Genomic DNA, 13,978 nt, shown 5'->3' on the forward strand with positions numbered 1-13,978 from the left:
GAGGGCCCTGTGTTTGAAGTGTGGCGAGCCAGGATGTATAATATTTATAATTTAGAATATAGTTTATTTTCTGCTAAAGGCTCAAGAAAGCAAAAGATTGGTATATATATTTGGGGGGCGTTTCACGATTATATGGTTAAAGAATGATGATACAATCTGATATTGTGAATCAATAAATAAAAAACAGAACCACAGATGTGTGTTAAATAAGACATTTTCACTGAGAACTTGCGCATTGACCATTGTGCCAGAGCTCAGGTCTTTTATATTTTTGTAATTGAAAAAACTTATTATCGGCCCTCATTACAATGTCGGGCAGATGACGTTTCAGGGAAGGAACCACCCGGCCATAGGTCAGCGGTTCCGACACCCTAATTAGGATGTGACCGCAGGTGATGCAGTTGCAAACTTGCATTTTCCAATGGGAGCTTGTGCGGTGGGCTGTAACCGCATGCAGCACAAGTTCCCATTGGAAAATGTAAGTTTGCAAACATCCCTGCACCGTGTGGCATGCACGCACAGTGCAGGAATGTTGAGGGGGGCCCCACAGGTGCCTCCCAGACCCATATGTGGAGAGCCAGGGGGAAAAAGGCCCTACTAGGGGCCCCCAAAGTTACTTTCTGCCAGCCAATCCATGTAGGAATTGTCGACATGGATTGGCTGCCGAAACCTGACATGGTAATCCCGACGGCAGAGCTAAGCTTGGCTCCGCCATTATTGAAGGGATTGCTAGTCTGTTCCTGTTCCAATAGGCTCACTATGCCTGTCGGAAGAGGAGCAGAATCCCTTTGAAGTTTTCTTTCCGACTGCCATAATCAAAATACGGCAGTCGGAGGGAAAACTCAAGATGTCAGACAGAGAGCCTCCGACCGCTGGTCGGAGGCTCTCCATCCGACATCCAAATCGGACCCTTAGTGCTTAGGCTCCATGGCATCCTCTGGAAACTCCTCCATTCCAAAGCTATCAGTTCACAGTTCTTAACTATAGTGATCATGATAAACCTTTGAGAATGGCCAGGGAAAAACAGCAGAATTTTTATAAACCAATGATCTTGGAAAATCCAGTTGGTTGTGTGTCAGAATACCATAAACAGAATTAATGTCAACAAAATGTTTGTGTCAGATGACATTATATACAAAATATCATCACATTGGGTAAATATTCTAATAATAACTCCAATGGGGTGATATTTTGTAGATAATATTTATGGCACATGGGGCCATATCAACAACGGGGCGATGGAAGATTATCGCCTAATTAGCGTGAAACCTTGCTTTAGCGTCGGGATTCCTAACGCCCAGCTTTGCATCTCTAATGAGATTCAAAGTGGGCGTTCCTGACCTGACATGACAGGAGAAATGTCCCTAAGCGACATTTCTCCTATCATCAAGCCCCACGCTATGAAGCATAGCGGCAGGAAAAGTAGCGATAACCCCTGTTATCGCTACTTTCCTATCGCCTGCTTTAGGACTGACTTAGCCATGATGTCCTATGGCAGGAGGATATCATGGCTAAGTTTGTGAGGCTCTATCAACAAGCTAACGCCACATTTTGTGAGATTATCACTGGGTTTCCAGTGATAATCTCACTTTAGGCAGTTAGCACTAGGATTTTTATCGCTTTTGAGATAAGCGTTGCTAATAGCACGCTATCTCAGTGATAAAAATCCACGCTAGCCGGCGATAATTATCCTACCGCTAAGTGCGCTTAGCGATAATTATCGCCGGTTCTTGTTGATATGCCCCAAAGTTTCCAACTTGTCTCCTAATGGATATTTTCAAAGGTACAGTGCCAGCAGAGTGATCCAAAATCCATCCCTCCTGATATGTCCAGTTAGGTGCGGAGCTACTATGTCAAGTCTATGGAGTCTTAATGATAGGGATAGCTCTAGAAATGTGACATCTGTGCAATTAACTGGTCTTTCTTATCAATACTTTAAAATAATATGACTCAGAAACTATTTGAGGTGGAAATGATAGCCAAAAGAAAGCATTCTGAGAAACATTAACAGTGCTAGGATGGAAGTACCCTTAGTCGGAGTATAAAACACAGCATCAGTGAGGGTTGATGAGTGACCCTGAAGAACTGACTGTAAAATCTTTTCAGGTGAGCATTGTGTTGTTTACATGCACTTTCCGTATGTAAGAGTATGAGAGTTGAATGCTTCGCAGGTCAATACAGCTTTGGAAAGGCAATTATGCCTTCAACGTTTGAGTTGACCAGTAACCCTTGATTCTGTTTAATGCTTCATTATCCTTTATTTGTCATACTTAGGAGCTCTTCGGCTTCCGGACACAGAGGTGTCACAGCATTGCCTGCCTCTTTGGGTACATCGTCTCTCTGGGGTTCCTGATGCTGTTCTTCTATTGGAAGCCAGAGTGGGATGTCTGGGCTCACTGCACCCCATGTGCCTTGGATGAAGCTGATGTTATTTTACTTCGAACCACGGTACCTTCGTTTTATCTTAAACTTTAACTGCAACATTGTGAGGATGAGAGGTGAAGTGGCCTTTCAAACCTTGACCATGAGGGTGGGGGTTCAAAATAAATAATTGAGAGGTGTAGCATGTTCAGAGTTTGTACGCATAATATGTTCGTGTTTAAGTTTGTCTCAGTCTAGTCTGTTGGGTGTATTCTTCACTCGATTGGAGCAAGAGAAACGTTTATGTACATTGACAGGCAAATGTTGGAACTGTCCGGAGATGACGGGGGCAGGTCATCCACACTAACGAAAGAGCAGAAGCAAAACCCAGTCATCATTGTGAGGACAGGGACAGTGCCAGGTCCTTGAACAGCGACTAAAGGTGTGATTTGTCTGGTTCAACAATTACTTTTCACAGAGGTCAGCTGGTAAAGCGCATGTGGGCATTGTGGTGCCTTCATGCTTACTGGTGTTGACTTTTCTGTTGGAAGGCTTAGTATTAATTTTGAATGGATGACCATGGGGTAAAATGTTGCGGTGGGTTACAAAATGTGGTTCCATTGCCCATTGACAGAGCTGACCTGGTGGTAGGCAGATGGGCACCATTTACTGTGCTTATTGGGGACTCTCCACAAGGGGGCCAATTACGATGTCAGTTGGAAAGGCTCCGAATGGCACTCGTGTCATCTGAATCCGATTCATAAGTCATCTTCCCTACCGATTTGAAAAGCTTTCCGACCAACCGATTATGATAGTCGGAAAGCGTTTGGACTTTCTGACTCAGTTCTGAATGGCATTCAGAGTAACCAAGTCATTCGTAGCTGACTCGTACAGCTCTATGGATCGCGTTTCGGACTGAGCGATTATGATGTCGGATTTGGACAGCCTTTCTGAATCTGTCATTCTGACACGGAGCAGATGTTGGAATCCAACTTTGGGGGCCTGTAGCAGGCCCCCCTTCACCCAGAGCCTTCCAAATGGGGCCCGTGGGTGTACCCAAGGGACCCCCTCTTTCATAACAATGCACAGTGTGTCAGGTACCATAGGGTGCCCACCACAGGGTGCATGATTTTCCCACCCCACCCCTTTCTTCAATGGGAGCTTGTGTATTCAGTCTGAACACAGGCTCCCATTGAAGTCAATGGCAGTCCGACCAAACGGTGTTCAGAAGCATCGTAATCAGTCAGTCAGATTCCCTGAAACCGATTTGGTCGGAAACCGTTCCGAGACAGATTCGTTCAGAATGCTTTCTGACCAACATCGTAATCTGCCGCTAAGTCTAAAAGGTCCAAGGTAGTACAAGTAGTGGTAATACTATCCGTCAATAGGTTGCAAGTGTCTATGAATATTGACATACTTTTACTGATTTAATTCTTTGAAATGTTACATATATTTACCATAGGGTGATATCAAACTCAACTGTGGATTGTGTATGTGGACTCCCCTATTGTAAAGTATAGGGAGAAGTAAAGAAATAGTATTTAAATCAAAATAAGTAGTAATATTTTATTTAAAATATTAATGTAAATTAGTTTTATATATCTTAAATATAGAGCAAAATATAGAACTGCTATAGAATTATTAAAGGTGATGAAGAAAATTAATTAAAAGTTTCCCATGTTCCTATCCCCCCACTTTATTTCCCTCCGTGAAATGTTTGGGTTAGGAGACATATCTGACCTCAGCTAAATGGCTGTGCTGTATGCAGGGTGGGAGTTTGGCTGAGAAGCCACATTCAACTTTGACGCTGGATTCATGAGCTGTTACCCTGCATCAGTGGTTTGACTTCTTGCCTATGTTTATCTCTTTTGTTTCCACAATGCAATGGTCTCTTTAATTATAATTGTAAATGTGTATTGCATGCTTGCTCTTTCTAATACAAATCAACAAATGTTGCCAAAAAATTGCAAATGAGGTAACTATATTTAAATGAATGTTACATTAATGTATAAATCCAAAATAGTTGTTAAAATATTTTATAATTAAATAATATATGTTTTAATTTTAGATTTTTTTAAACTTTAAATTATGTTTATTTATATTTGTAACTATTAGGAATCATTTAATTTAACTTATCTTGATTTCTGAATAGGTTTGATTTTAAGTCCCTACCGCCATTGTTTTCTTTGGCAGGGTGTTGCAGTAGCAGATTTGGTTGGCCATGAGTGAAGTTGGACTTACTCCAGTTCTGAGCTTGAGTAATTAATTGCTGTTTTTGGTCCTTTTTCAGCTGTGGTAAATTCAGAAGTGCAGCTTGTGAATAGCAATGGGCTTATTCTTTTGTGAGTGGTTGTATGTGCCACTCTAAACCATACCCTAACCCCTTAAGCCTTACTCTTTCCTAAACACCTCACATTCAGTAGTAAGTAAGCAGCTTTTTCCAGCCTCTCCTGTGGTCTCTTTACTTATTACTAAGTAGTAAACTTACATGTGTAGGATCTGTCTTTGGAAAAGACTACAGAGTTTGCAAATAGCATTTTATAGTACTTTAAAAGTTCTACTTTAGTACTACTAAACATTATACAAAATGCAGTTTGTGAATAGGCCCCTGTCATGTTATTTGTGAAACAATTGTATAAGGTTTTGATCACAAAACAGTTTCTGAAGTTCTAATCTACCCAGCTATAAAACAGGTTGGGGCTGATCTAGAAATATTTTGTGTTGGGTTTGTCATACAAACTGGTGCAAAATGTTTGATTTTTTATTTCCTTTCAAGCAGAAATCTTCTTTTGCTCTGGAAAGTTGCCTCAAAGTAACACTAAGTAGTGTCTTCCATTACTATGCATCAAGGGGCTGTGCATGGGGGTACAAGGGCGATCTCATGCAACCATCAATGGTTTTTGATTGAAAACCCTATTTACTAATAAAAGCAGATAGGGTTGTGCATAAAAAAATATTGCCACATTGAAGCAGTCAGTTCAGTTCAGTTCATAAACTTTATTCGGGTAGCTTAGTACCCATAAAAGCACAACATCATAACAAATTAAATGACAAATGGAGAGTTAAAAATACACGATAATAAAACTTTTATAGTGATATAACTATAGCATTTTGATAATTTAACTGACAGGTTAAAAAGAACTTCATTGGTAATGAGTAAATAATTTACTGTTAGTAAAACATTATATCAACTAGCAATTACACAGAGATAGTCAGTCATAATAAAAGCTCAGGGATCGGGCATAGTCGTACGTGCTCAAATGGCGATTCTCAAAAAGGTGCTTATACGGAAAATCAACTCTTCATCGGCCAGGGAAACTAAGTACGAATAAGCATTGTCCAGACTGATAGGTCTTCTCTTTTTAAAAAATGGGTTTAAAAGCCACTTTGTATATTTTATATCATGCTTACAGAAAAATAAAAAATTTAAAATTGATTGCCTGCTCACCCCATCACAAGGGCATGGTACATGATCGAGATTAGGGTGGTAGCCAAGAGGGAAGCACAGTGCACATCTGACAGTTCCTGCTCTAAGACGGAATAATAGGCTCCTTTCCCAATGGCTCATGCGTAGGGTGAGATATATAGGTAGGGGAAGCTGATACTGTTCGATAGACATATAACTAAGAACAGAAGATTTCTTGGATTCCAAACCAATCCTTTCTGTATTATATAAAGAGTAGAGGACGTCCCTTAGCTCCTTTTTTGACACGGTGTCAACTGTATTTGGGTTTAAGAAAATACTTTCTTTATGGAAACTGCGCAAGCTTTGGTGTACTCCACTCAACCAAGGAATTTTCATCCCTTTCTCACACGTGAGGCAGTCATTAATGATCTCTCTGGTGAGGGAGGCATTCTGGTTCTTCCATACCGATAACCAAAAGAGAGCAGGACGGGCATGTATAATATCCGATATAAAATTAAGGTTAAGTTCTCTGTGGCAGATATATTGTGAGGTAGAGATTGGGATGCCCAAAAGTTTCCTGCAGAACCTATTTTCTTCCTGCTGGATTCAGGAACTATTTGCGATACCCCAAATCTCAGCCCCATAAGTGGCCACAGGGACACACTGTAATTAAAAAAAATTTAAAGTAGCTAATATAGCACCAGTGGTCTTTGGACGGGGAAGGCTAAGGATTGAGTTGGTGGCCTTTGAGAACTTGCTCCTGGAGTGAGCAAGGTGCTCAGTCCAGGAGCTGTTCGCAGCAAAGACCAACCCAAGATAGGAAAATGTGCGTGTTCTTGTCAGTTTCTGGCTACCCACTACAATAGAGCTTAGCTGTCGCTTCCCGGGACCACAGGACATTAAAATGTATTAGTTAAAATTAGCACATAGATCCAAACTATCCATATACCCAACAAAAGTCTGTACTCATATATGCAGGAAGTTCGGAGTGCGGCCTGTGAGGACCGCGTCATCTGCGTATAGTAGCACGGGGAGAGTTTTGCCATTAATCATAGGAACGTCATGGGTCGAGGTTTTAAGCAAATCGTTCAGCCCATTAATGTAGATAATAAAAAGGAGGGGGGCCAAGACACAACCCTGTCTGACCCCCCTTCCTACCTTGATGGCTCCCGAAACCTCTCCACCCATGCCGATCCTCACCTGCGCCTGGAGGTCTTTATGAAGGTATGCTAGAAAATGTAGCAGAGGCTCATCCAAGCCATATGCCACAAGGATTGTCCAGAGCTTTTACCTATTAACAAGGTCAAACGCTGAGGACAAATCCATAAAGGCCAAATAGACCGGAGACTTCCGTGCAATGCTGTATTTCCCAATAACCAAATTAAGGTTGAGACATTGTTCATTAGTGCCCACCTTGCTACGGAAGCCCAGCTGACAGGGCTCTAAGATACTATTTTCCTCTGTCCAGGTTAAAATGTTGTTATACAAGACTCTCTCCAGTATTTTTAGGGTATTATCAATTAGTGAGATCGTCCTGTAATTACTAGGCTGGGACCGATCTCCTTTTTTAAAGATTGGAACTATGGTACTCTGAGCCCACGTATCAGGTAGCGTAGCGTGGGTTAAACTGTTAAAGACATTCAAAAGTAGCGGGCCCAGAAGTCTGGTTTCCATTTTATTAAATCAATTGGTAGCCCGTCTGGGCCAGGTGCTTTGTTCCCAATGCTCTGTTGAATGGCCTCTTCTACATCAGAAATGGTTAGCTCAATGGTGGTAAATGGACCATAATCATATTGATCAAACTCTGGTTGGGAGGTGGCATACATTTTTGAGAAATGATTTTCCCAGGACTCACTCAAGATATTGCAGCTAATGGGGGTTAGTAGCTGACCCATTGATCGAAGCTCCCTTACTGCGGACCAAAAAAAGTTGCCCTTTTTTTATGCTTGAGGCCTGTGATAAAGTTTCCCAACGTTCATTTAGAAGGGCTCCCTTCCTATTCGAAATTACTATACTATATTTCCGCCTTGCCAGTTGTACATCTATAGCACACCTCGGGTTAGATGGCAATGCCCTACGGAGATTCCGATTGGGCAATGTGCACTCACGGTCAAACCATCTAGGGTTGTTTCCTACCAAGAAGGCAGGTTTCGACAGGAGAGTTTTAATGGCTAGGCACAATTTGGAGAAATCCTGGACTACCTCAGTGTGTGCAAGTTGTGATGACAAACAAGAATTGATAAGATGCATATGGCCCCTAACTAATGTTTTAAAAAGTTTGCTACTATCAACACCCTTCCAGGTTAGTCTTAAGTTGTCAGTTGAGGGTGTAAGATTTTTTGCCCCGCATTCGGAGGAAAACATGGGCCGAGGTGCAGAGCTCAGTACTATTTTGATGGTTTTTTGAAGCAGTCATTAAAGGTGGATTGCTCATATTTCTCCTACCTTTTCTGACTTTCTATGTGTCCTGCACTGTACAGTACACATTTAAAGTTTGTATAAACATAGCATTTTGTACAGGGAGGGTACCCTTCCAGTATAAAACGTATGGTAGACATCCAGCACACACCTTTCACTGTGGTGTAGCGTTGTGTGTTACTTGCCAGCCTGATTGTGCACCAGCGCTAGGGAGAGAGAAGGATAGGGCCATATCTCTGTAGATATGTCACTTTCCTGCTCTTCCCTGTCACACCGAGCAGTGTAGCAACTTTGGGTGCTAGGCTGCGTTGGGTGCCATGTTACTAAATCTGGGCAGTGGTGTTAGTAAATTCTTTTTGTGTTTTGTTTCGATTACAAACTGAGGGGTAAGAAAAAGTTATACAATATTCCTAAACTGATGAAGGGATTGACAACATTATACCCTGCCTTAACCCCTTCAGTGCCACGCCCTTTCCCCCTCCTGTGCCGGGTGTTGCACTAGTGGGTGGGGTTCATGACGAGATAGTCTCGTCATGGGCACAGCGCAACCGTGCTCCATGACGAGACTATCTCGTCATGGGCACTGAAGAGGTTAAAATAGCTAACAAGGAGTCAATCTTCCAATTCCAAATAGGTAAGGCCACTGGTGCCAATCCTTCTACTATCTCCAGTCTACTAACTGCAGTTGGAATAAAGATTTTCAGACACAACGGTTCCTCCACCGGGCCTCTAATCCTCGTCATTGTTTCATTTTCTGCTGAGGGACATAAAGAGAGCATCTTATAGAGCGAACAAAGACAAGTCCACATATTTCCAGTAAGGTATATGTCAGGTACTTATAGCTGAGCTAACCAACATTTTTCATATTCAAGAAAAGGAATTAAATTAAGCCAAGCCCCCCTTAGAAAACCTAACACAAACACCATGGCCATCTTACCTGTCACTCAACAGTGGGAACTTTAGCTCCATCACACTATACCTACAAGGCACAGTTCCTGTGACAAAATCCACTTTTCAATAAGAAACTTCATAATAACAATACTAACAATAAAAACAATGGTACTACTACTACCACAACTACTACTACTACTACTACTACTACTACTACTACTACTACTCCTCCTACTACTACTACTACTAATAATAATAATAATACCAACTATGGAGCATGAGCCCATTGTACCCAGGAGATCCCCCTTGGATTGTGTTAAAAGCCAGGTACCAACTAGGGGTGGGCGGAATTTGCGAAATCCACTTTTGCAAATTATCGCGAAAATGTTCAAAATTATCGCAAACATGCGGAAATATCGCGAAGATGCGGGAGTTTTTTTCCAGCATGTTCGCGAGATTTTCTGCATGGTTGCGGCTCGCCAACTTACCCATGTGGTTGCTCGCGGGCGCGGCCATCTTGTTTTCAGTTGTCTCGCGGTGCATGATCGCGAGAAGAAAGACGTGATCGCGCGACGCATGACGTCACTGCGGGCGCGAACTCTCGCGAGACAGCGCAAATGGCTGAAAACAATACAACATCTCATGGAGAACGCGACCGGATCAAGAAAACTTGTTGGCAAACGCAGGGATTCAGGTAAGGCGATCGCGCGCGCGCGAGAATGTATTATTTTACAGCGCGAGCAAGAATCAAATTATCGCCAAGCTGCGGAATGCGGAAATTTTGACATTTTCGCGCTTTCCGCGGAACGCGAAAATGTCAAATTATCACAATTTCCGCAAACGGAACGAAATTTTAGCCCAGGCCTAGTACCAACCTGGCCCTCTTGATATATTATTGTCAGAACACTAGCACGCCACGGAGAAAATGGCTGGAATGAGCATTCTTGAAATGGACCAGAGTAAGGGTGTCTAAAATATGTGTATGAGGGTAGGCACATGACTAATGTATGGGTTAGTCACTAACTAATGTCTATTTACATTAATTGTATTTACTTTTATACTTGTCTAAATTTACAAGGCTAAGGGGACCCCAGGAGAAGGTCAATTATTTGTTGAATGGACTAATTCCAAATGTGTGCCAAGAGCTTCCATAATTTCAGATGGGGGTGCAAGCTCATCAGTATGGTCTGAGTGGGGTCATGACCCATCACACATTATATATATATATATATATATATATATACATATATATATTATCTACTGGCGGTCGCCAGTAGATAGTTATAGTTAGGACCGTGTTTCCATAGGAAATCCGCAACATTCTATTTTGAATAACTTTGGCGCCGATTGACGAATCCTCGCAAAATTTTCGAAATAGGTGGGGTGCTCCACTCCGCTCCTTCCCTGAAAGTCTCGGGGGGATTCGTCAAGCGGGGGCTGAGAAAAAGGGGGGGCCCCATGCATTTTTCCATAGGACCTTTAGTCCAAGCTACAGCCCGAACGGCTGAACAGAATTACATGAAATTTGGCAGAGAGGTAGTCCTCAGGTCAGGGATGTGCCTTTTGCAAGTCTGGTGTAAATCTGTTCAGTATTTCCTGAGAAAATAGCATTTAAATCAATATATATATCTATAGGCACGCTCCGAGCGCGTACGGTAAGCTTACCGTACGCGCACGCTGCCGTGCGTGAGCTTAATTCTGATTGGTGGTTACATGACTGTAAACATTCGAATCGGTCGAAATCAGGAAGTGTCGGCCGCCATTTTGTGTGTCTCACAATGATGAACAAAGGTGGAGAACGTGAAAAGGGGGCAACAAAGAGAGTTGCAGACCCCCTAGCGTTTGTCAGGGGGTCCAAGAAGGACCCAAAATTATGAAAAATACATTTTATATTGTTTTTTTTAAAATCGCGGGGTGCGCGTACGGTAAGCTTACCGTACGCGCACGGCAGAAAAAAATCATTAAAAAAAATTGAATATATATATATATATATATATATATATATATATATATATATATATATATATATTCACTTAAAAAACCATAGGTTTCACACACGTTATAGTTAGGAATTAGCATTTAAAAAACCTTGAAAATTCACTTAAAAAAACATAGGTTCCACACATGTTATAGTTAGCTGGACATTTCACTCGTAAAAAACCATTGAAATTCCCCCGTTATAGTTAGTTCAGATAACTATAACTCGCGTGACCGCCACTCTATCACAAGGATGATGTCATGAGTGATGTCACTGACCATGTCATGAGTGATGTAATATGTGACGTCATCAGCAGTGGATTGCGGTCGCGTGAGTTATAGTTATCTGAACTAACTATAACGGGGGAATTTCAATGGTTTTTTACGAGTGAAATGTCCAGCTAACTATAACATGTGTGAAACCTATGTTTTTTTAAGTGAATATATATATATATATATATATATATATATATATATATTATTTACTGGCGGTCGCCAGTAGATAGTTATAGTTAGGACCGTGTTTCCATAGGAAATCTGAAAATTCTATTTTGAATAACTTTGGCGCCGGTTGACGAATCCTCGCGAATTTTTCAAAATAGGTGGGGCGCTCCGCTCCGCTCTTACCCTGAAAGTCTCGGGGTGATTAGTCAAGCGGGGGCCGAGAAAGAAGGGGGGTCCCAAAATGCGTTTTCCCCATGCATTTTTCCATAGGGACCTTTAGTCCAAGGTACAGCCCGAACGGCTGAACAGAATTATTTGAAATTTGGCAGAGAGGTAGTCCTCAGGTCAGGGATGTGCCTTTTGAATATCTGAAGTAAATCTGTTCAGTATTTCAGTTAAAAGTACATATATATCTATAAGCGCGCACCGTGCGCGTACGGTAAGCATACCATACGCGCACGCTGCCGTGCCCGAGCGTAATTCTGATTGGTGGTTACATGACAGTAAACATTCCAGTCGGTCGAAATCAGGAAGTGTCGGCCGCCATTTTGTGTGTCTCACACTAAAAAACAAAGGTGGAGAACGTGAAAAGGGGGCAAGGTAGAGAGTTGCAGACCCCGTAGCCTTTGTCATGGGGTCCAAAAAGGACCCAGAAGTGTGAAAAATACATTTTTTTTTTTAAATCGCGGGGTACGCGTACCGTGCGCGTACGGTAAGCATACGGCGGAAAAAATTAAAAATCAAAATGAAGTGTTTGGATGTTGGTTGGCTCTAAAAAGAGCCGTTGTGTTCATGCAGTGTTTTTTGTACCTATAAGTAAGTACCGATGCAGAGTCTAAAGTTCAAGAGGAAGACTCTGTTCCCTTCATCATTGAAATGTACACTGTCTCCTCTATAAATGTCTAGCATGTTGTAACACAAGTTGTTGTGGTATATAGATAGTCTCTGAGGAAAGCAGAAACAGACTTATTGACGTGCTTTCTTGCTTTGTCAATCTGCGGACAAAATTGGTTGGACCAGTTCCACTTTTGCCTTTGGCATATATTAGAATAGACAAAGGCAGTTTGTGGAAAGAGTGACATCAATTGCACAAAGGTGTCCTTAATAAGCATTTCCAGACCAGAAAATAGTTAGGAATTAGCATTTAAAAAACCTTGCAAATTCACTTAAAAATCATAGGTTTCACACATGTTATAGTTAGGTGGATATTTCACTCGTAAAAAACCAATGAAATTCCCCCGTTATAGTTAGTTCAGATAACTATAACTCGCACGACCGCCACTCTATCACAAGGATGATGTCATCAGTGATGTCAAGAGTGATGCCACTGTCCATGTCATGAGTGATGTAATATGTGCCGTCATGAGCAGAGGATTGCGGGCGCGCGAGTTATAGTTATCTGAACCAACTATAACGGGGGAATTTCATTGGTTTTTTACGAGTGAAATATCCACCTAACTATAACATGTGTGAAACCTATGGTTTTTTAAGTGAATATATATATATATATACACATATATGTATATATATATATATATATATATATATATATATATATATATATATATATATCTGTTCTTTGTGGAAGAAATCTGTAAAGTCTAGTTGTTGAATCTGACCTCCATTGTGTGATGCAGGCTCTCGAAGTCACATTGGACCTCGGTCTGATCAGGCAGCAAATACTATTCGCCTATTTTGTAATTTTTACAGGTCAAATTTAATAGAGTCTTTACAAAAGTCAGTGTTTGACTAAGATGCTTTTTAAAACTATAACCTTTTTAATGTGTTGTTTTCCATCAAATGTGCCACCTTTAGAAGCATGCAAGAAGCTATTGCTCAAATGTATAATTGTTCTTCATATGAACAGAAAAGCTAATGTATCTATTATTATTATAATTACTGCTGTTGTTATTGTTTTTGATATTATTACATTGGTTTTAATTAAATATTTGAAAAACAACCTTCTACTGCACTCAGCTGCTTTATGGCCCAGTTTGTTCTATACAAATACCACACACATACATACATTGGATGCGACACTCTGTGTCCCACACTGGACTCCTGAAAGGTGGATCCAGAAAACAAATGCTATTGTGGTCTTCATAAAACAATGATGAGCAATCTTGTTACTTTTTTACTGGCTCTAAAAACCGGCACTGTATTCTAATGCATATTTAAGATCTTCCTGGATTGGCTTTTGAATATGTTGTAATTACCACCCTCCTCTTTATCAAGCCCAGAGTTTTTACAACTATAAAATGACTCACGTAATTCTACTCCCAGAAAATGAAACAGGAAAATCATCACTGTGAGTCGGTCGTGTAGAAAGCAAGCAAGTATAATTCACTGATCTGTATATGGTACAGAAATCTCTGCAGTATTTCTTTTTTTAAATATGGGCCTTTCCATGTTTTGTCTTTCATTCGTATTGCATTATAATATTATTCGGTGCATGGTATGTCCAAGATTTTCCATAATTGT

The 13,978-nt window shown here is 41.1% G+C and overlaps 1 protein-coding gene across 1 annotated transcript in view; it reads left to right on the forward strand.

Moving 5' to 3' along the window:
• The window catches only part of LOC146788637 (putative cation-transporting ATPase 13A5), a 452,938-nt gene that overhangs the window by 68,642 nt on the left and 370,318 nt on the right, over positions 1-13,978 (forward strand). The window contains exon 2 of the mRNA XM_085635829.1: positions 2,275-2,448. Coding sequence (XP_085491955.1) covers positions 2,275-2,448 — 174 coding nt within the window. The remainder of the gene's footprint in view (positions 1-2,274; positions 2,449-13,978) is intronic.

This window comes from Triturus cristatus, chromosome 11 (genome assembly GCF_964204655.1).
Source record: "Triturus cristatus chromosome 11, aTriCri1.1, whole genome shotgun sequence".
Taxonomy (NCBI): Eukaryota; Metazoa; Chordata; class Amphibia; order Caudata; family Salamandridae; genus Triturus; species Triturus cristatus.